Source organism: Rhagoletis pomonella, unplaced genomic scaffold, assembly GCF_013731165.1.
Source record: "Rhagoletis pomonella isolate Grant_MI unplaced genomic scaffold, Rhpom_1.0 Rhpom_scaffold_00001, whole genome shotgun sequence".
NCBI classification, from domain to species: Eukaryota; Metazoa; Arthropoda; class Insecta; order Diptera; family Tephritidae; genus Rhagoletis; species Rhagoletis pomonella.
The window spans coordinates 44,340,294-44,364,458 of NW_023458555.1; the positions used below are offsets into that span (position 1 = coordinate 44,340,294).

Genomic DNA, 24,165 nt, shown 5'->3' on the forward strand with positions numbered 1-24,165 from the left:
AACTGACTGTATTTTCTCATCATTTTTTTCTACATGACAACTTGCTGAGAAAACGGCAGCGGTACAACCAAATTATAAAAGGTGATAGCACTAGCTAATGATCTTGCCTTCGTATTGATATCCACATAAACAGGAATTTATGCGCAAGGTAATCTAAGTACAAAAAAGCATTTACATAGTCATTTAGCGCGAGTTTTTGTTTTAGAACTGTGAGATGAGCTTATCGATGCTGACGGAAATGCACTTAAAGCTTTTTACTTTAACGATCCGATTTCCCGCTATTAGTGACTCAGTTTCTAAGGGTTTCTCTGACATCAAAATACGCGCTTTCAGGTGAGCTTTGACATTTACAACTACAACGACCGCAAACTCGACTATTTGCTGTTGCACGTGTAGCATATGTTATTGTTTTGGTAGCTTTCGCCACAGATATTCTTTACAATTTCATGGAGCTGTAATTTTTTTACTTTTTTAAATATTTTTTTTTAGTGAAGTGGGCCTTCATGGCCGCCGGACGATCGACACAAATGAAGAGAAACGCGCGTGTTGAAACGGCATTTGAATAGATCTACGCTATTCGAATTAAACAATAAAGACAACAAACCAGCGGACCTGCAGGCCTGCGGGTAAAGTAGCGAAACAGGCAACCATGCAGTTAGTCATTATAGTCAGTCGTCAGTCCATCAGTCAATAGTAAATTGACTTGACAGCAAAAGAAACCAGTAACTCGAGTTCACTTTGTATCGCTTCAAATGTGCTCAAATCGTATGAAAGCAAGACATGGGACGACGACTGGCCAAGCAGGTTTGCGAGTGGTTTGCTTCATGTTGACGGCGATTTTTGTTGCTATCTTTTTCAGATTTTCTTTTTTCAAATTAAGCTATGCGGAGAAAAATTGCTTTGTCGAGGAGCTCTCTACTGCTTAAATTTACTTGTATTCGCTTGAAAACGAGCAGTGCTAAGCTCCAGCCAACGGCAGAATAGCATCGATGCTGTAAAAGCATAAAGCAATAACACAGCACACCAATTCGATCGACGGACAACGAAATGAAGGAAAGCAAAATACTGTAATAAAAATGTTTTGTTATAAAAGCTATGAAGGCTCAGGCGTTCGTCTCTAGCTCCAACTCGAACATCGACTTGCGTGGCTTTCAAGTACTCCATGCTATAACTGTTGAGCTGGCTCTATTCCACTTTGTGACTCGGTCTTTGACTGCTGCTTGGAATGCCAGCTCTTAAAGCTGTATTATGGTGTTCGTTTTCAAAAGGTGGGTTGTCATTTTATTGTTTTCTCGATTTTTTTAACGCAGATTGGAATTTGAAGGTAAAGTTAACAGCAACATACTGCTGCGTATGTGAAATCTTTTATTGCGCGTGCGCGTACACAGCGGGTTAGTTGGTTGATTCGACATGTTTACTGTCGTTGTGTGGACCGACTGACTAGTCAACCGGTCGTTGCATTTCAAACCAAGCGTAAATTCACTTCACCGCTGGATGTGGCTCGTATCGTGGCAGGTTTGGTTTACTAAACTGATCTTTTAGTTAGAGCTCATTGACTGTCTTTAAATGCTCGCTTATTTTTATTTTCTTAAAATGTTGGCACGCCAGCTGCAAGCGTACAATTCATGCCGTCACCGCGGGGCCAACAATATAAAGCCAATGATTTTTTTGTTCGTGTTTATTTTTAGGACATTTTTTATTGCCGGCATAAATGTTGGCGGTTTTAAAGTTGCCGGTGCCGTTGCTAACACTAATGAAAACACCGGGTAAAACTTTACTTTACTCTATAGGCTGCAACAGCGTTTTTTCCTTGGGCTCGTTTAAGCAATAAGCGAATGTTAGCACACATTTGCCTATCTTAGTGCGCTCTACGTATTACTATATCGGAAGCTAAAAACTTATTGGTAAATCTAATAAAATGCAATGCTTACTGTTATCTTAAGCTTTTCTCTCTTGTAGATATTTTCCTTTAATTTTAAATTCGAGTTGCAGAATTTGCTGTCGATACAGTTCAAAACAAACGCTGTCTTGCTCGTTACATATCAGGTGACTAGATAACGTTCTTATATTACATATCTACATAGCGCGCGTCTGGTTTTATTTATTTCATTTATTATCGACTTGTTGCATCTGATGCAACTGATCCAACAATGTTTACACACTTTCAATAATTTGCCATGTTTTTCTTCATTCCTCTTTTTACAAAAATCGTAAACAAACTAAGCACTAACCACCAACAGTTAGGCTACATTGACTCACTTGCAATGATTTCCGCTGGTAATTTACGCACACTTTCGTTCTCACACTACTTTCAAGCTTTGAAATTATTTACTACGTCACGCTAAACGCATGTGTCACATCATCTCCAGCTGGCGCTGCATAACAAATATACCATATATGTACGCATGAATGTGTCTTGTAGCAAGCACTTATAAGCACTGTTGGGATTGCCTTAAATTACCACCACCTGTTTCGTCATCACCATTTGTCTATGCTCTCAGTTTCGTTCTCCACGACAACACTCATAAATTTAATCAGCTGTCAAAGTTGCTGCTGCTGTTTGTTGTTTCATGCTTACATATTAAATGCCGCTATTGCGTTCATAATGTGATGCGTAGCGCCGACAATGTCATTAACAGCTACGACGACCACAACGACGCCAAAACAGCAATATCATCAAAGCATGACGTTCTCGTCTAAGCGTCTAGCTTTCACATGTTTGCTTGCTTTTGTTTTCATTTGTTTATTCGTCGAAAATTCGTTTAAATAAGATTTTCATTACTATAATTAATGCGTGATTAATTGCATTTATGAAAAGGATAGCAAATCGAGTTTGTGGCCTTAGCATTTGTGCAAGTTGGTTGTGAATTAATTCTTTGTTTTTATATTCGCAAACGTCATTGCTTGCAGCGTGTAAACAGAACGCACGTGCTAGGGACCCTATATGTAAATGTAATATATATTTAGTTTCTTTAACAAACGAGAACGACTTGTTTGAGTTTACTTCTATAACTAATTGGATGTACCTTGTTGACACCGGTTTGTTTTGGTTTTCGAACCCTGGTGGTAATTGTTTTTGTCCCGCTACTGTCTAAATGTACCACAAAGGTAAGCAATGCCCAGAGCGGCATTAGGTATTGTTATTTATTTTGTTGACAAGTTGCACAGCTTCTATGTTGGTACCCTTTTTTATTAACGTTTAGTGCGCTTATTATCTAGATCCATTTTTGACTACTCTAACGATATATTGCTCACATTATGTACAAATTTTATATTAATACGAAAATGTCTACTTACCCCTCTGAGAAGAGTGCTTTCGTAACTTGAATACCGTAGAAATCTTTTGAGAAGTGTTTTCTGAATTATGAGCGTTCGAGAATTTGTATTTTATTTTATTCCTTCCCCCTGCTTTCTTTACCTTTTGTACTTGCATTTTTGTTACGAATTGGACTAGTCTCTTCGATTTATTGAGAATGGAAACATCATCATTAATTTCACTTAGCATTTCGTCTTCTTCACTAAAGCTTTATAATCGATGCTGATTTTTTTCTTTTTATTTCTTTTATTTCGTATTAAATATGCCAATAATAAATATGTATACAACATCTTACTTACCCACGTGCATCTTGAGCTTATTTTCAATTTTCATTTTACTTACCGTCTGTTGTGTGCTCTCAATGGACGTCGGCGCACCACATTGTAAATTATTACACACAAACAGCTGTAATGACGAATAAAATATGTAGTACATTATATATGCGCGCTCTCATTTCTTTTCACGATTCCGGTATTACTCCTTTACTTTTCAATGATTTTTGTTTAGTTTTTTATTTATTTACATACTCTTGCACTATGGAGAGCGGTATCGTTATCGTCTCCCGACGACGGCGCAGCACCACCAACTAAAGTCTTTTACCTTCTTGTTTGTTTATTTGTTCAATACATATTTCTTATGATTTTTTTTGCTCTTGCGATGTGACAAATTTATGCAGCGACCTTCAAAAAATTGTCAGAGTATACTCAATAATCAAAGGAGCAAGGTAATAAATTCCATTAACTTATGTTTGTTTGTTGGTGTGAAATTTTTTTATAATTCGTTTGGCATACTTTTTCATCGACGTCATCAACAGAAGCAGAATACATGTTCTGAGTTCAATATTCAACAGAAAACGTGCTTCCTTTTTGCAGTGCTGCCTCTTTGGTTATTGTTTTGAACTAGTAGTATTGCTGCTTTTAAATTGCTGCATTGTTTTGTTTCCGTGCTTACTATTGCACGATGCTATATCTCGCATGGCTTATAATATATGTACATACAAACATATTTACGTACATACCTAGTCTGAATGAACAGTGAACGTGCTTGAGTGTGCTGTTTGAGAGTGGGAGAGCGCCCAAGTGTCGTTGTTTGTGTGTATGTGAACTTCGAGACTTTGCTTCCTTTAATTACATTTTTCTTTCCGGGTTATTGACATGGTTGATGCGTCTACGCCTGCTAATAATATGTATTACTACTACTACAGCTGCCTCCTACACCTTTAAAAAGCAAAGAGAAAAACTTTGTTTATAAGCACAACGACGTTTTGTGAGTAAATTTTAGTAATAAAAGGGCAATAATAACAGAAAGCTCATAAATAAAAGCAACCTCCGTTTACTTTGTTGACAAACAATATACGAATACGTGTACAATGAAAGTCTATCAAAAATAGTATGCAGGCAGATCTACTTTGCAATGGAATAAATAAGTCATAAAAATTTAAATGTATAATCTGGCAATAAAAAGTTGATTTACTGTGGGAAAAGAAGAGTAGTAAACGTTAGTGATGCATTTTGTTGTACTATGTTTTGTTTCTTCACCTGCCTGGGCGCATACTGTTCACGCTAATCGCCAATTAGGCAGCACTCTTTGCCATACATACATACGTATAACCCATTCATGAAAATATGTGGTATATTAAGCGATTGTTCTTTGATTTCGATCTTTTGTCATATTTATTATCAATATCATTTTCGTGCATGTCGTCTTTGTAGTCTACATACATATGTACATTGTTTACGTTCGCTAAGATTTACTACGACATAGCGTTGCTTCTTAGTAAGCATTTTCGTACAGGTTTTGATAAACCTACATATACGTGCAATTTTAAAGGGAATTCATTCACCCTTCACAAACAATACAGTTTAGCGACTATCAAGTGGCTGCATGCTGCATTTGTGAGTGAATGAAAAACTTTGTCGTCAGCAGCAAAGCTACCCTTGAAAGCGCACACGATGTGTATTTTGCTAAGCAAGATACATGCATGCAGTGTTAGTTCGAAAAAAGATTAATGGATAAGTGTATGAATGGCAGGATAGGTGGGTAAATGGATGTTTGGCCGGTTGTAAGCAACGAGTGGGTTATGGGTGGAACACAGTTTGTGTGTTGTGTGTGTGACGTCGCAAGCAAAGTGAACACGTGCGCCGAAAATTGTTATTACACTACACTTTCCTTGCTTTCTTCTACCTACCCTCGCTTCATTCTCGCGATATCCCAGTCGCTTATTGCCCGAGAGTAGTTGCTAGCTGCCGTTGTGTGGGTACTGTCTAGCGACATAGTAATAAATCAGCGTGGGGAGATATGATGAAACATATGCGTAATAGCGGACATTTGTTGCATGCGCCATGCATATGATTCATACACTACAAGAGGAATCTTTCTAAGAACTGCCTCTTCCATGATTATCCCAATACTGCTGGAAACAACTCACTCACGCCAATGGGCTTATATCTGCATATACATATTTAGGTATGCACATATGTATGTGACATGAATTAAGAATCACATTGAGTTGAATCAGACGTTGCATTGCGAAAATATGTCCGCTACAGGCAACGGATAAATACTTAACATAACTTTACTTCTTAAGTGACTAAGGCACAATATGGCGAGCAAGCAAGTCGCCAGCGATAAACAGTCAATGCTGTGACTCAGTAATGACGCATGTCGGTCGCACAAAATAAAAAAAAAAAAAACGAAATACTCCCGAAAAACAAATAATAAAAGAATGAAGAATAAAAATTTAAAGCAATTTTCAACAAAGCAACTAAGCGAGATATAGCGTTACTAAGGTGTGCTCGAGAATGTTGAAGCGGATGGAAAGTTTCGCAGAAAAACGTAGTGGGTAAGAAATTTTACGTTTAATAAACGGATATGATATGAATGTAGAAAACCTTTTAGTAAAGAAAAACGGAGTCAACAATGTATGTAGATATTTAACAAAATTTGTTAATGAAACCAAATACAGTAGAATTGGCACCGTTATGCCTTCAATGCAGACACATAAAGTAAAGGCTATATTTTGGAGTAATATAAAATTTCTAAAATAATAAAATTAAAATAATAAATAAATTAATATTTTGGCATCTTGTCAGTTAAAACTTAAAATCAACAACGGCTTTGACACACTATATAGCGATATCGTAACAAACTTTGACCTGAAAGCCGAAAAGGCGCCGATAAAAAAGGTAACAATTGGCGCTAGCCAGCACCAGTACTGAGCTGAACCAAAATCCAAGCCAATACAACAAACTATAGCCGGGTTAGCAAGCAAGCTTCAAACGCTGATGAACGTTTTGCTGCACCCACCCACAAGTACATGTATGTAATTATGTACACATACCTAAATAAGTATGTCTGCAGCCGCACCTTGACAATATTTGAGTTTTATTTCATTTTATCTTGTACGAGTGAACGAAGTACGATGCACAGGCAAAAGAAAACGGCGCAATTACAAACATATGTAAGTTAAAATTCAAGAATAAATACAAAAGCAAAGTCTTAAAAGCTTTAAAAATACTATACACATTCGACTTTATCGTCGTCAGTGTCGGTGTCGGTTTCTTCGACGACCGAGAACATACTAAGTAAACAAGAAATGGCAGCAAGCGAGTCGCGGCCCTCGCCTGAAATGTAGAATACGACCAACAAAATGCAGCAGATTGAGTAAAATTCAAATAGCTACGGCAATTGGCAACAACAACAAAGTAAAAGCAAACGAAAATAGAGCGTGGGCACCGCCAGCACCATTCAGCATCAGCAACAGCTTCAGTGTCAGTTGAATATCGGTGTTGGCACTGCAAACTTAACCAGAAAATAAGCCAAGAAATAAATCTCGGATGGCGAGAGAAATTTTTCTATGTCAGCAGTACAGCATACATATGTATGTACACTGTTGCCATTTGATCACGTCGTACCACTTATGGTCCGTTGTTATTCTTGGTTAATGTTGTTGAGCGTTTGAGAACTGCGTAAGAAAACACATTGAAGCAATTGGGAAAGTGTTCACTTTACACTCTCATACAGTTTCCAAAACGGTTCACGAGTAAATTAAAAACAAACTAAAAAATTACACATCTTTTATATTAGCAACTGAAATAATTAAAGCGCGAATCATACTTATACATAGGATCAGTATTAACTTGACACAAGTAGCATCAGACCACAAAAAGCATTAAGATCTTTCAAAAAAAAGTTTCCAATTTTTGTACATACATACATATATATGTACATAGTTACTAGGCGTGAAAGCTAACGCCAGCTTCTGAAAGCTCTCTGTAGCTTGAGCTACAAAAAAAAACTTAAGTTGATGTTATTATTGAACGTACTGATGAGGCACTTCCTACACAACAAAAAAAAAAACAATTCGACATTTCTCCGATCTGCAATACAAATGTATGAAGTATAGAATATTTTAAACATCAAAGCTACAGTGGTGGAAAAATAAATAGGAACACGGCATTTTTTAAAATTTTTCCAATTTTTCTTTCGTTTATTTAATATTTATTATTTTTTTATAAGATTGTAGCTCATTATCTAACAAAAGACCATATAAATTCATTCTTCAAACTTAGTGCAAAACTTATAAAAATTCAGCAAAATTGGATCCGAATTTTCAACTTTTTAATAAGATTTTGTGGTGTCCTTTTTTTGCACCACTGTATGTACATATCCCTCGTATACCACATTACAGCTGAGTGTTGAAAAATCTTCCAGCTGTTGGCAACATATTGTCACACATACGTAAGTACCTAATGTAGACCTTTTGAACCAGCATATGGAAACACAATCATACAAGCACTTCAGCTGCAAAATATCCATCAAACATAAAACTTAAAGAAATGCTAGGGAGTTTGTAATGAGAAAAACGTAAAGCAGCTCTGTAATTCCTAACAGCGCAACAATAATGAGGGCGGCGAGAATGCTCTTGTTTACATATATGCATATGTATGCACATATAAACCCAGCTCGTACCCTCTTCAATGTTTCCAAAATGCATAAGCAACATGCTATATGTAAGCACTTACCCGAGTCGAGTCGGTCGTTTGCTCCGTACGCATATACATACCACATGTTTGTGTCTGTCAGTCTTTCTTATTTTGAGTTTCATTCATTTCGGTTTTCATGGAAGCGCACACCCGTCAGTCCGTTCAACACGCAACATCATTGCCACGACCAACGAAAAGGGAAAGAACAAACGGCGGAACGCACCGATGGAAAAATACATATTTCATATGTGTATGTATATATATATATATATATATACATATAAGTACATATGCAGGCACATATCGCATGTTACCGCCAATGCGTCGTATTTTGTATAAATGCAACCAGAAGCATACTGAGAAGGGAAGGACAGACCGACAAAATGTTGCGGCGACGAATACGATGACGACGGCGGTGGCTGTTGAGATAATTTTCTAAAAATATACGAAGAGTACATGCCAAACAGTCAGCCAGTAGGCAGGCAGGCAGACAGAGCGATGTGAGCAGTAAAAACAAAGAAGAATAAGGCAAGGAGCAAACTGCGTATTCACCAGAGATGTAGACAACCCAAAGCGGACGACCAGCCTGCAGAATGGCAAAAGGGTCGCACATTGTAGCGGCAGTTGTTTTGTTGTATTCCGTTTTCCCTTGCTTTTGTTGTTCGCATTGTTTTCATTCGAAGGGAAATGCATCCATCGTATAAACGATGCGAACGTACGGCGAGTATGGTATTTCACTAGTTTCAGCGACGGCAAAGACGCACATTCTTAATGCAACGTGTTGAAGGGATGAAATGACTATGGCAGTAATTTCCACCACCAAGGCAATGCCTTTCGCCAGCACCACCGCCACTTTTGTAGGAAAACTGCACGTGTGCTTCAGTGACGACTTCGATACGTACATACAGAAATGTAGATACGGGGGCTTTGTCTTTTTTTTCTGATGTACGCTAAGGCAGAGGCTAGTCTTTCGTCAGCGGCTGAGTCAGAATTTTAGCTAAGCACAGCAGCAGTAAACATGGATAGGAAGAGAAGGAACTGAGGACGCACCTTTAAAAATAGTATAATCATTGGATGCGACGGGGTAAGGTATTGTACTGCATTTCATAGTCTATCGACAAATGTCTGGCTAAGTGTCTGTAAACGACCAGCTGACAGTTGGCAGCTTCCTGCAATTCCACAGCCGTCTGTTTGCGGTACCACCAACACAAATCTAGATTCAGCCCCATTAGTCTATGCCAATGTACGCTCTTCTAATGGAATTCTTACTTTTGAAAATCGTTGTAAGGTCTCCACGTCCTCCGCTTTTGCGAGCTGCCAGTTTTGCCAGTTGCGAGTTTGTTGACGCCATTTCGTTGACGCAGCAAATTTTAGGATAGCTTAAATCATTCGTAGCTCGCAAACCGACTGTGTCTGTTATTACTTTCTTGCACTTGCTTGTAAGACTTTCTCTTAAACTAAAAACTCGCCAAAAATTTTGTTTCCCAGCATTTACCTAGCGCCGTTATACAGGTAACTATGGCGCAATTTTTGCCTAAACCCAGCAAACAAATAGGTTTGATATACATTTGAGAATGATTAGAAATCAAAGTATTTCTCAAATGGCAAACGTTTGAAAATAATTTGATATTGATTTGAAAATTACAGCTTTCTCAATAAAAAGAGGGTTTGATCTCCATTTGCGAATATTGTTAACTCTCAAATCAATTTGTTGAAATAAAATTTATTATAGGAAATGTATATTTCATATATATTTTTTTTTTGCGGTGTACATATTGCACACCGTCTTCAAAAGAGTCACAACTCAAAATAACACATTTGTCAGAAAATGCGAAAAACTATTTCTTAGCACATGACAATCATATGGGCAAGGGCGACTTTACCTTAGGTTTTTTTTAACAAATTATAACAAAAATTTGCTCCAGCTTTTGCTGAAAGATAAATAAAAGGTCTGTATGCATTTTTAGCGCATAATCTCAAAAATGCCAAATTTTAAGTTGTGACTCTTTTGAAGACGGTGTGCGATATATATGCACATAACAAAAGAAACAATTAAGATAAAGTAATTTATAATAAATACGTCTTGAACGGCTGCAGCTTCTTCAATCCGCGCAAACATCAAATACACTATTTGAGAGCTTCTCTTTTTTCTATTCATTTTTTTCAATTGATCTTAATTTTATTCTTACAATTTTTTATTTAACTGCGCATTTTAATGTCGTTTGACACTTGCCATCTTTCTTCAAATCAACCTCAAATGAATTTCAAATGTAAAATTTAAACCTCGTTTTCAATTTGAGAATCATTTGAGAAAAACATTTGATATCAAATTGAGAAATACATTTTTCTCAGGCGTTTGAAGCTGTGTTTTCAGGGAAAACAAAAGCAACGTATGGAAAGAAATTATTATCGAAGTACATTTATCCAAGCTTTGGCTTTTCATTTATCTTGTATCGTATGCAACAATTTGTGTTATTCTTTTCTATGCTTTACAGCAGTCTCTAAGCGCGTTTTTTCGCATATTCAGATTAACAGCCTCATTCCGTATGTCGCAAAGTAGGCTAAATTGTACGACTCGACAACCTTGGCATTGTCTACCGTCGTGCTGAAATAAGTAAACGACGAAAATCGTCGAAAACTATGCAGTGCTGCCAAGTTTTTCCGTTTTAATACACTAGTCGAGTCGAAATTTAGGCAATGAGAAGAAATTTTCGATACGATTCGACTCTCAAAAAACGATTTGCATTCGACACGACTCTCGCAATGAGCCTGTAAGTCTGAAAGCGCAAATAATGTAAGTATGTATTGTACGATCCCGTGTCGCTTGCAAGTCCTGCAAATCAAGAGTACGAGGATTGAAATCAATGCCTAAAATATGTCGTAGATAGTTTATATTTTTATGAATGAAGCAATAATTAATCGAAATTAAGCTAACCACATCGTAATTCAAAAAACTTAGTGCGAGTTATTATTTTACACGCTGTACATACAAATACATATCGCCGTTTAAAGTACAAAACCGCGTATCGTCGCTCTGCAAAACCGCGTTTTTTGCCAAAAATTGGATTTGCTCACACAAGCTCTTTGCTCAAGCTTTATCCATTCGTCCTAAAATATACTGGCCACAAATGCGGATGCTTTATAAGAGAGAGAACCATTTTGAAATATAAACGACGATATATGTAGTACTTATGTATGTACATATGTAAAAGGGGGCAAAAAAAGCTCGCTAAATCCAACAAACACAGCGTCAACGAAGAAAATTAGGCACGCAGTGGTGACGTTGATGTGGGTTGGAAGCAACAAACCGACGAACAACAATTAAAGCTGAAGCTTATTTAGTAAGCCATCATCACCATCTACTGGAGCATAGAGGTTGAAGCACAGAGCTTCTAACCTCACCGGCGCTTTCTGGATGCCCTTTCTACGCTTGTAGCTTTGAAGCCAAATCATATTGCTACGCTTACATTATTACAAACATCCACATTTCACCTTCCACCCTACTTGCTTTCGATCTCATATCCAGCGCCAGCATCATAAGCACAATGAAATATTTAATTCGTCTTACAAGTAGCGAATCAATGTCCTAAGACCATACATAAACTTTCAAAAAATTGAGGACTCTGTATGGAATTTTCCTTCGCTAGTAGCGTATAAGTTAACGATTGTAATGCCGGCATTTATTGTACGCGCGCCGCATAGACGAACGGAAAGTGCGCTCAGCGTAAGGGTCGAAAATGTTTACTCTGCACAGCATATCCTTGTCGATTTCTTGATTATTGTTGCTCTCGCTGCTGCTTACGCCTTCTTTGTTAGCGCAATCTTGGCTAGAGCTAGGGAGTATATATTTATTTTCTTCATTAAGGAACGCAAGCGAGCGAGGTTGAAAACGTAATGACTACGGAGTTGCTGATTATTGGCAGGCTAATTTATTGCCCGTCATTTTACACCAGCATGTACGGCGTCTAAGGCATCTGCTTCTGTTGAGTAAGGTATGAGAGGTTATACCATTGCAAATGTTGTCGATTAAAAACGTCGACTGGGGAATAGGTGGCAGATCTTTTTTCTGGCGCTTGGACTTAACTTTTAAATTAGTGTTTGCCATAGATGACACGTGTAGAATTCTCAATGTAACTATAGTCTTACATATACTTAAGAGTCAAATAGACATGTATAAGTTATTGTGTAATCAGCCTCATTGCGTAGTCGTAAATTAGGCTAAATTGTACGACTTGACAAAATTGGCATTGTCTACTGTAGTGCTGAAATAAGTAAACGACGAAAAGCGTCGAAAACTATGCAGACGTGACAAGTTTTTCCATTTTAATACACTGTCGAGTGGAAATTTTAGGCAATGACATACAATTTTCGGTACGACAAGACCCTCGAAAAACGACTTGCATTCGACACGACTCTCACAATGAGGCTGAATAATCTTGGTAATGCATTTTTTATAATACAACTAAATACTAGATCCCTTTAAGGCTATACATTAATTCTCACTTCTTTTGTTTCGTTTTCAGATCAATTCAGCAATGGGTCTTCAAGCTACTGCCGCCACCAAGCGGAAACATGAGATAACCTTCGATGGCAAACAGGCCAACACATATACCAACAGTCCGCCTCCCCTTAAAACAGGCAAATGGTCAATTAATAATAACAACTACATCGAAGCCATTGAGGAGCAGCAACAGCAACTAAATGGCATCAGTATAAAAGATGCAACCGCCAGCATGCGAACCTTAACGAACGGCTCCTCAGACGCCCTAAAGGACACCACAGTGATCAACAACAACGCAAATGGCAACATTAGTGGTAACGGGAGCAACAGCAGCAATACGGGGATCCTTAATAGTATTAGCAATGGTAAAGAAGTTACTAAAACCGCTGACTCAAACACACCACACCCAGTGGTACCGTCAGCGACAGGCTTCACAACCTCGAGCTCTACAAGTTTGCCATCAGTGGTCGCATCGTTGTTGCCAATGGCCAGAGAGATAACCGCTACAACGCCATTACCTCCCACTTCCACCACCCCCGTCCCAGAAGACAGTATTGCAAAGTTGGAAGAGGTTGCTGCTGTACCCTGCTGTGAGCCATGGACTAACTCAGCCACAGAGCCTGTCGATTGCATTTCGAAACTGCAAGCTGTCGCAGTACCGAGTGACCCATGGGGTAGTATTGCGACACGCTCAACGTTAGCTACAACGCTACTGAGTGCCGACGAGTTGGACGATGATGATGACGATTTTGAAGATGACTACGAGGAGGAGGAGAGTATAATACCTACTTACTGTCCCTTGCGATATCACTCATTTCCGCCACCGCCTCCAACACCTACGTCCCCGCATCAGCAACAGCGACTCGGCAGCTATGCGCCTGCACCGCTTGGTTACGGCTCGCGGCCCAACTACTACTCAGAGCCATACCCGCAGCAGAATTGTTCGCGCACTGGTAGCCTGCAGCATATGCGCATGCCTGGCGGTAATGGTTTCACGCAATGGCAGAGCGCCGTTGGAGGGCTGGCTAGTGGCGGCCAGCAATTTTATGTGGCGCCAGAGGCGGCCTACCCACCACCCCAGCAGCAGCCCCCGCAGCCACCACAACAGCAGCAAACAATTCGCTGTGCCGAGAACGGAAAATCGTATCTGGAGCTGGGCTGCAGCAGTCCTGTGTCCAATGTGAACAGCGTTAACACCGCAAGCGTCGTACCACCACCTCCCTTTGGCAATTTACATGTGGCCGCCGCTAATCTCGATGCGCGCCACCCACTCAAGCGCTGCTGTGATGGTCGGGGTGCCTGGTGTAATACAAACAAGAATTGCTACAAGGATCTGCGTCTGAAGATACGAAATCTTTCCATGTTCAAGCTGTCGCGTTTTCGCCAGGTATCCGAGCAGTCGCTCTACCGATCGGTACTAATCTGCAATACCCTCAAGCGGATCGATCGCGAAATCGAAACGGAAGCTAAGGAGATGCATCAAGCAGCAGCGCAGGCGGCCGCCGCCCAGCAGCATCACTACCATCAGCATCTGCATCCACCGCATCATCTGCAGCATCATTTGGGTCCGCAGCAGCCGCCGCAACAATTGCTAGTCCCACAGCAGCCGCACACAATGCTGCATCAACAGCACCAGGACTATGCGCCGCCCGTTATGAACTGCGCTCGCCTGTCTAACATGGACTATCAGGTGCAACACCAGCCGCCATCGCTGCTGCAACAGCAGCCCACGCAACACTTTTCCCAGCATGTGCCGCAATACCAGAATCAGCCCGAGCGACTCGACACGCCACCACCATACTTGAGCGTACAACCGCAGCAGATACAAAAGCTCGGCGGTGGCTTTGCGCTTAGCAATAGTCTTACTAGTATCAACATGAACAACTGTGATTCCCCAACATTATCGGCGACATCTCCGCCCGCGACGCTGCATCCTTATGATCACTACCCCTTCCGGGAATCGCAGTCCGGTCGCGCTACGCCATTTCCCTGTCAGCCAGCAATGTCGCCCGCACCACCATCACCAACACCAACGCAATCTGCGGCGCAAACGCAGCAGTCCGTAGTCGTAGAAACATTAATTGCACCCAGCACAGAAAATGCGCCAACCAACAATGTTGTTTCCACGGCGACGGCGACAAATGCATCTAGCAACGTACTCACAACGCCGCTTACAACCACAACAACGTCCGTCGTCAGTACCACCGACAGCAGTGACTCTGGCTACGCGGATGACGATTCCACACGCTCCATCAACTGGAGTTCGGTGCTTAGTTTATCTTCCCAGTCCGCGCTCGATCCGCTCAACAGCAATGACCTCTTCGCCATTTTGCCGCCTGCATTGTCGATAACCAACCCAGCCACCGCCACGCCAGTGCCTGTCACAGCAGCGACAAGCGTCAGCGTAGCGGACATCACAGCCCAACCGCCTGCAGTCACAATCAGCGGCAGCTTCACCACCGTGCAATCAACAACCGCCTCGAGTACGAGCGCCAGCGCTTCAGCTCCTAGCAACAGCAACAACATCGCTGCATTCAACACATGTACCTCTTCCTCGACAGCCACTTTCACAACGCTCTCAACCATCTCATCGGCGACGCATTCGCTCACCTCTTCTTATGTGAGTAGTATGAGCGCCAATGCGGCAGCTGCATCAGCTTCTTCCACATGGGAATATGGATTCCTCGACATGGAATTTGGTTTGGGTTCTGAATTTACCGAACTGGTGCCCAGCTGCAAGTTAAGCTCAGATGAACTCTTCAAAAGCAGCCTAACGCCTGTGGTGGCAGCGTCGCGTTATTCCTCCATGCACGACAATGAGCTAGAACAACCCGCGCACATTATGGTCGGCAGTTAGTATCAATTGTAAGGCAATGGTACAATGCAGGAGACGTGGTGCCACGCGCTGTTCTACTCTGACGGCGTGCGGTACTGCAATGCTAATAGGTGGCCTTGCTGGTGTTTGTGACTGCTAATAGCGCAAGGTGCTTGGCACAGTTGGAGCGCATGGGAGAGATGGTGGAAGCAGCCGCACTGACGCTGATCCAACTAAGGCAGCACAGCAAGCAGAGAAAACACAACAGCCAATTAAATGTTATACTATTTTTATGAAAGTTCCATGTTGGAATAAAAAAGGCAGTCATAGGACGGTTCGTCAGCAAATTGTTATTGTAAAACAGTATGCCCTTTGTATTATACAATTTAGTTGCAACTAAATAAGTTCTCTTAAGTGTTAAATGCTCAGGTTGTGAACTTTACGTTTCGAAAGCCCTTGGAAATTGTGTGTTCAGCAAGTGGAGAGCCAGAAATAAAGCATGCTGGGCTGCGTAATTCGTAAGAAATTTATTCGAAGTTCTTTTCTACCTTAACGCGTACTTGCGCATGAATTAATGGTCCTGAAGCGTAAAAACGTACTTAAAGAAGTATCGAAATAAAAAGACAATTTCAAATGACCTTCTAACTATATTTTATTTAACTATTTTTACCAAAAATTTTAAACGTCACGAATTATGCTATATGCTATATAGCATTTTATTCTTTTTGAAATCGTAATTAATTTGAATGAAAACTTGTAATAGTTGCGAAAATTTGAAACTTTGTTTAATTTTTTAAATGATAAATTTCTTTCGAATTGTGCATCCAACCCCTTCAGGATTCGAGCTTTCATTGAACGAAAAAAAATTTATGAAAGATTCAATTATAAAAGTATATACGTATGTACATAAATAATATTGACTGTTTTCTGCAACACCACGCATTACATAGTAAATTTCTGTATACATCAGGTGCTATAAAAAAAACAGTTAATATTCATTTAATATACATAAATATTCTTTCATTTTGCATTCTAACAACAAAACCAAAGTAAAAATTCTTAAATCCCACAACTAAGTTAATGTGTAGTATGTGTCTGCGCACTTCATAGACACATGCAACACTATAACTTTATAATTTTAAAATTTTAATTGGTTTAACTTTAGTGCAATTTTAATTTCACACACAAACGCACACGCAATTATCCTACTTTATAAACATTTGTTAACTTTTTGCCAATTTTTCCTCCAAACCGTAAAATCGTATCTTAAAATGTATTACTCAAGGCACAAAAGTAAAACTAGCTGAATTCTAAATTGTATATACTTTTTATCTACATATATATATGTAGTGAATTCGAAAATATATACTTCAGATATTTGCATCATATGTACATACTTATAGGTTAGGTCTTTGGTATGTACATAAATCATTTTTACGTAACTCTTAATTAATAGCTGCAATTACGTAAGATTAAAAAAAGTTAGAACTCTAAAATAAGAACAAAATTTTTAAACTAATACCACTAATCGAGATGAGAGGAAATGAAATAAACTACAAAAGTATTTATAAAATTATAAATCATATGTGAAAGTTATGTAATTGTAGACAATTCATTAACTGTAGATATAAAGACAATTCCTTATACATGTACATATATAGATACATACTGTGCGTAAAAAAAAAGTATGGAACAAATTTCATGCTGGTGAAGCAAATGATTATTATTATTACTGTATTCTGTAATTTAGACATAAGTATTAGTATTTTTATTTATAAATGGAGCAAAAGTTTAAAACATGTTTTATAGAAAAAAATCACAAAATGTAGTGAAGAAACACGAACAAAGCAAATATATGAGAAATTTGTTTTTAAAATTTAATGAATTTGCTTTCATTTAAATGGATTTATAGTTTTAAAAATATGAGCTTACGTAAACAATAGCTGACCATAGGTGGGGATACGAGGTGATGATTTTAAGGCGATATAATGCAAAGAGCCAAACAGTACAAGGACTCCATTTCAGCGGATAAGGACACGTAGCATTACATCGCTAGAGAGCAAAGTATTCTTGTTTTCGTACGAATCGAAAATTTGAAATTTTTGTATGGAAAATGATAGGAAAACTCAATTATATTCGATTCGTACGAAAACAAGAATAACACGATTAGTTTTGCTGTGGACTCCAGTGTGGACCAACAATATTTGTATGCATGTAAATTTGTTTAGTTCCGGCAATATACATACGGCTTCGATGGAAATTCTTCGAATTTCTGCTGCTATTAATAAGTAGATTATGAATAGCAACTACAGTTAAGTTCTATAAAAAAAGAAGATAAAAGAATTTTGGAGTACCAGCAAATAACGGCCCTATTCTCACAACATTGACAAAATTTATCGTATAACTACTGTCACAGCCACTGCCCATAAAATGCAATATAAATATTGTTTCGCCGTTGTCGCGTACTCAGTTGGTCATAGCAATGACAATGACAATTGTCACCATAAGAGCGCTTAAAATAGTAGTAAAGACAATAGTCTGCCATTGCGTGTGGCTAAAGAAACAGTTCCAAGTCATTAAAAAAATATTTACTTAAAAAAATAAAAATAGACCTCCGTACCACCAACGTCTAAATATATTTTGGGAGGTATTTCTTTCCTTTTTAGTAACACACGTACATATCTAAATTGAAACAAATCGGACCATAAATACGGATTTTCTCTCGACTCCTGCGCCATCTATCGCGAACATTTTTTGTGGATTTATTCCTTTTCATGTAAGTAATAATCATTTTAAATAGGAACTTAATAGTTGTGTTCAAAATGCTCAGGATATTCATGATTTGTAAGTTTTTTTTTTACACGAAAGCGTTCCAGGTGTCAAAAAAAAAAGCCGTAAGTCAAAGCAATTCTGTAAAAGTAACTTACTGTCTCTCAGTCAGAAGTTGCAGATTTTAGTCCGAAGTTTTTCTTCCTGCAATTTCATGAAAAGTGTCAAATGGCCCTACCCTACCTGAATTTGTAAAAAAAAAAAAAAACAGAACGCCATGAAAGCAAAGAACCTTAAGTTGGATTTATATGACGCGATTTTCTAGGCTCAAGAAAAATAGCTCGTGTATATGGTGATTCACAAATCGCTCGCCTCAAAGTAGACAGCAAGTCAACTTTAGCAGGCGATTATCGCCTGTCAAAACATCGCCTCATGTAAAGGTAGCTTAACATGTTCTAAAAAATGGGAGTAGTTACAGGAATAGTGTTTTTCTCGCGTTCCAGGTGACTTTTACTATTTCGCTCTCGCTCCTCTATTTAAAGAAAGTAATTTTGTTATTTGACAGTTTTACAGGCATTTACACGAAGTTATCTGGAACGCAACTAATCAGATTATAAATACTGGCTTTCCAAATATATCTGTTGCAAAAATGCAGTTGCCAATAGCCATTTCAGCCACTGGCAACCCAAGTGAAGATCGTTTGCCATCCTTAAAAGACCTATAAGTGTTATGCTGAGTTTATGGATGCTTTCCAAAACGTCAAAATACAAAGCATAAGTGGCTTTCATTTATAAACCTCAGTGGATTGTAAATGCCAAATGTGCGGAACCACGGTTAGATGCAAGTTTTCAACTAGGTTGCGCAAGTTAGACTTTTTTTCTAGTGCGGCATAAAAATAAAAGATACTTATGCTTCGTATTTTGACGTTTTGGAATGCACCCTTTCCTACCGTATGTGGTGTGCTTTAGAGGGCTTCGCTTTACTTCACTTCACTTCCTCAGAGCTTTCAAATACTGTCAAATGCGGACTACTGCAAGTAGTGAATGAAAACTTTGCTTCAACAAAACATTGCTGTAATAAAGCATGAAGCACTACTGCATTTAGGGCCGTTTTCTAATGTAAGCAATATAGTTGCATTTACTAACAGGGCACTTCCTCACTTCCTCACTTTAAAGTGTTTTGGTTTTCTTATCTTACCGGTAAAAATAAATTTGTTATTCCGTAGAGTGAAACTTCACTACATTTCCGAGAGTGAAACTTCACTACATTCGTCATAAAATTTCAAAGGTTGGCAATGCAACATAAGCAAATATAAAGCAAGAGCAACTGTTAGCGAAAACAAAAACCTTGGTAGAAATATCTAATATATCATGAACCAAAACTAAACAAAAATTTTGAAGGTTGCATCGGGTGAGCAACAATTTATCGATTCGAGAAATTAATGCGCTGATGAGAAAACGAAAACTCGTATATCGAGGCGATAAAGTGGCCGGTAATCTAAAGGTTGGATGAGAAAACGGCCCTTACTGTCGAATGCAACTACTGTACAGTAATACTGTCCAAGTTACCTAAACTTAGCAACAACTTACCCCAATTATTTTTAACTTTGGACACTTTAATAGAGAAAAGCTTATTTATAAGAAAAAACACGTACATATGTATATATCGTCGTTTGAAGTACAAAACCGCGTATCAACAAAATGCAAACCCGCGTATCACGATAGTGCAAAACCGCGTCTGTGAGGTTGCATAAATTATTTTCTAGAGAGTATCACAAAATGGTTCTCTTTTTTATAAAGCAATCGCATTTCTGGTTGGTATTTGAGGACGAATGGAAAAGGCCAAGCTGTGAGAAAATCCAATTTTTGGCAAAAAATGTCAGTTACGCGGTTTTACAGAACGACGATACGTGGTTTTGTACTTTAAACGACGATATGTATGTTTTTTATTAAAATAATATCCGATACTTCTATCACGGCGTTCTAACACAAAGTGAAAAATATTAAACATGTAAACTGCTACCGTTTACTGCATACCCGATTGTTTTTCTGCACTCGCCGTACTGCCCCGTTATTTTGCTGAATTTAATGTAAATCACTATTTGCAGTAAGCAAACAAATACTGGCATAGCAGTAACCATAGCCAGCAGCGGCATTACAGTATTTGTTTTGATTGCGAGAAAGCCATGAGTTGAACTTCCTTTATTGTCAAATGCATTTGCTGCAATACCAAACCTAGATCCTAAACGTACTTCGATCCATTCGATTATGGCGCTGAACACGCGAAAAAAGCCTTAGAAGATTAGCTCTATTTCTGGCCTTGGACCGTAAATCCACCAGCAATTCCCGCGTTCGGAGGCAGAGTAAGATATATGCCTGTTGTAATAGAATCCAAATTCCCCTAATAGTTAGTGCAGCTGGAATGACAGTCCTTGGCCAGATATAAATCTGGGTCGTTCCAGTTACGTAGACCCATGGGAATATCTGCCTCTAGTTATGTGGTGTAGGCTCTAAATACTGTTCTATAAATTTTCCTTCTCTAACGAGTTTTAAATTTAGCAGTTATGTATCACGCTGGTACGAATATATTTGATGAAGAAATTGAGAACATTTCAGCGTTGTCGTCAATTTTGAGTGGGGTTCTCTGGGCATGTGAAGAGGTGCCGGGAGTCATGTGGGGACTCTCCGCATGCCGGGCATTGGTTGGGCACATTCTCGTTGATTCTACTCAAGTAAGAGTTGAGCCTGCTGCAATAGCCAGAGCGAAGTTGGGCTATTGTAGTGCGGGTCTCCCGAGGCAGACAAAGTTCTGTCCCGGCCACGTCCTGTGGTTGTTTGCCTAGAACGGCATTCACAGGGCGGGAGTCTACATAACTTGAGACTGATTCCCTGTGAATACCGTTCAGGGCCTGTCGGTAGGTTGACGGGTCCAGAGGTTGTTTTATATACCTCTGGACTTCGTCCGTCAGTTCGTAAAGATGCCTCCTGACGTGCCGTGGCGAGGGCTCTTCCGCGAGCAGCTGTCCGTTAGGATGGCCACGTCTGTGTTGCGGCTCTGTACTTTGTTGACAATTGCGGTTGTATGCGCCGAGCAGGAGAGCAGACTGTCGAAGATAACTCCGAGGATTTTCGGGTTATTCACCGTCGGTATTGTTACGCCATCGACGTGAATACCCAGTTGCAGTCTGACCTCCTTCGTCCAGGTGGTGAAAAGAGTTGCCGAGGATTTCGCAGGGGATAGGGCAAGGCTCCTTGCAGTGAAGAAGCGAGAAAGTTCGGCGAGGTAACCGTTTACTTTCGAGCACAAATCATCCATGACGCCATGATCGAACCGTGACGCCATGCTCGAAGCGTGGTCACCAAAGTCTATCTCGACTCTTCTCTCCACGTTTCGTCGGGTTGGACAACGACCTCACGGTTGACCAAAGCTTGCTCACACCAGAGGCGAAGTTGCAGGTCTTCAAATGCTCTTCCCATTTCTTCCGCTTATGTACGTTCACAAGTTGCCGAATCTCCGAATTGAGATCCCTAATACTTCAAGTGTCATAATCCAAAAAAATACAAATATTGAGCTAATTATGGAGAAATTGCCGCTAATCTTCTTCTACCGTGTTTATAAATTTCATAGCTGTGACCATAGCTTGAGATAGCAGCATCTCAATAGAATGGTGGTCGGACTGATTCCCCCAGACAAAAATCACCCGCACAAAGATCTCTCAGAAAAAAACCCCCGCAACAAAAAAAAACCCGGACAAAATTACTCCCAGAGAATTTGTGGTCCCAGCCCTGTTACTCAAAACTACATCATAGTGATTCAATAATTTAATTAGCTTTTTCGAATTATTCCGCTGACCATTCCTCGACAGCTCGCCCGGTCAGCAATGGCTACGCTAAATTTCCATCGCTGAAATTCTTTAATGAAAAGCAGTTCGGCCTAAAAGTACGCAACATGGAAAAGTAACAGATACTATGTGTAATCAGCCAAATCTGGCAGTATGAGGGGCATGTAAATAGATGTTTCATATTGTATTAGGGCCATTATTCGTTTGGAGATTTTTAGCGATCAAAATTAGCGATAACGAATGCTGGAATCCGGCTGCAGGTTTCCTCAAAACAACCAAAAATGACTAAAAAGGTTTCGTTTAGACATCAAAATAAGTCTCAGAAAATACGAGCCCTTAATATTAATATTAATATTCGTCCCTTTTCCGATTGTCGAAGCGACAGTCGTTCATCGAAATTTGAGATTTTCATTGACATTATGAGGCAACCAATGACATAATCTACTATAATTTTTTATTCCTATTATCATTTTGAAATTAAGAAGTATTCAAAACGTGTTAAAATCTGTCGTTAATGTTTTTACTTACGACATAATTCAACGAACGACTGTCGATGCGAACGACTTACGAGAACGACAATAGGGACGATTAAGAATGCCCGCATCGCACTTTTCGATTTTCCATAAGAATAACACAGGAAAAATTTTATATTTAACGAACGATACTTTGTACTGTAAAGGTCTTAAAGCATTTTTGTAGAGAATTGAAATGACTTGACACCTTTTTTGATTTTTTTTCTGAATCACCCTTATATATGTTTGTATGTATATGTATTAGGCTACTTTTTTTCAAGGATTTTTTTTTTACTCCCACCTCGAAATTTTGTGGGAAATATCTAAAAACAAGTTCCCTGAAAATTTGAGCCCTTAATATTAACCCTTAATTGGGCGCATAAAGAAAATCACACAATTATTCGCATGGGGTCCCCAGTGACCCCAATAAGTGTTGAAAAAAAAGTTTTCAAAATAAAAAAAGAAGTGTGTATTAACAAAAATATTAAAGTACACTATTATCGTTAACTTGAAAAAAGAAAAACACAATTTCGACTTCAAACTTAAAAAAAAATTAAACTTACTTCCCCCAAAAAATGTTACGTTAATAGGCGCATGGGGTCAGTACTCAAGCGAGTGGCGACACATGTGTACACGGCCATGTTCTAACCGTGACTAAATAAATAAAACGAAATGTATATTGTCATAAATATTAAAGCGCCTTATTATAGTTAACTTTAACAAAGAAAAGCATAACTTTGACTTTAAATTTAGATACAAAAATAAAAACTTACCTCCGCCAAAAAATGTTACATAAGTGGTCGCATGGGGTCAGGGCTTAAAGGAGTAGCGACAAATGTGTACATGCCGATGTTCAGGCCGTGACTTATTTACGTACCCCGCGGGAATTGAGGAAGCTAGAAGCTCCAAGCACTCTAAGACATTTTTTTTTTAACTTGAAATGAACTTGACCCCATGCGCCTAATTAAGGGTTAATATTAAGTGCTCGACCAAGGCGTGCAAAGATTTTCCGTTCAAAATACACTTAAACTTTGATTGTTTTTCTTCAAAATTCTATAGCTCAGAGCAATTTTATGGTATAACAAATGTGACCAACCGTACTAAAGTACCGAAGTAAAGTACTTCTTCGTACTTCGAAGTACAGTCTAGTGTACTTCTTTGTAATATTTTGTACTACCTTTTAAGTTAAGTTTTCTTTAACTGATTCGAAAAGGTTAGTCATCTCAGTTAAAAGGAGTACTCGTGAATCTCTTCACATCTGTAGCTGACAAATTTTATTGTAAGTGACTATCCAATCAATAACAAGTAAAGAAGTATAAGTTCGGACGAAAACGAATTTTATATACCCGGTGCAGGTATCTACTATTGTCGTTCCAACTTTCTTTAAACTACCTGAAAGTCTATAGCAGTCGTTTTTATTGTTAAG

General features: G+C 39.0%; 1 protein-coding gene and 1 long non-coding RNA gene across 2 annotated transcripts in view; one reads left to right on the forward strand and one right to left on the reverse strand.

Annotated features, from left to right (window-relative positions):
* LOC118744604 overlaps positions 1 to 6,884 on the reverse strand; it is a 248,084-nt gene extending 241,200 nt beyond the window's left edge. The window contains exons 1-2 of the long non-coding RNA XR_004993573.1: positions 6,657 to 6,884; positions 4,335 to 4,533 (exon numbers count right to left, since the gene is read on the reverse strand). This is a non-coding gene — a long non-coding RNA (uncharacterized LOC118744604). The remainder of the gene's footprint in view (positions 1 to 4,334; positions 4,534 to 6,656) is intronic.
* LOC118744550 overlaps positions 1 to 17,498 on the forward strand; it is a gene marked incomplete in the record, with an annotated part of 46,740 nt that extends 29,242 nt beyond the window's left edge. Inside the window, 1 exon segment of the mRNA XM_036477670.1 lies at positions 12,825 to 17,498. Coding sequence (XP_036333563.1) covers positions 12,825 to 15,659 — 2,835 coding nt within the window.
* Between the last annotated feature and the right edge of the window lie 6,667 nt (positions 17,499 to 24,165).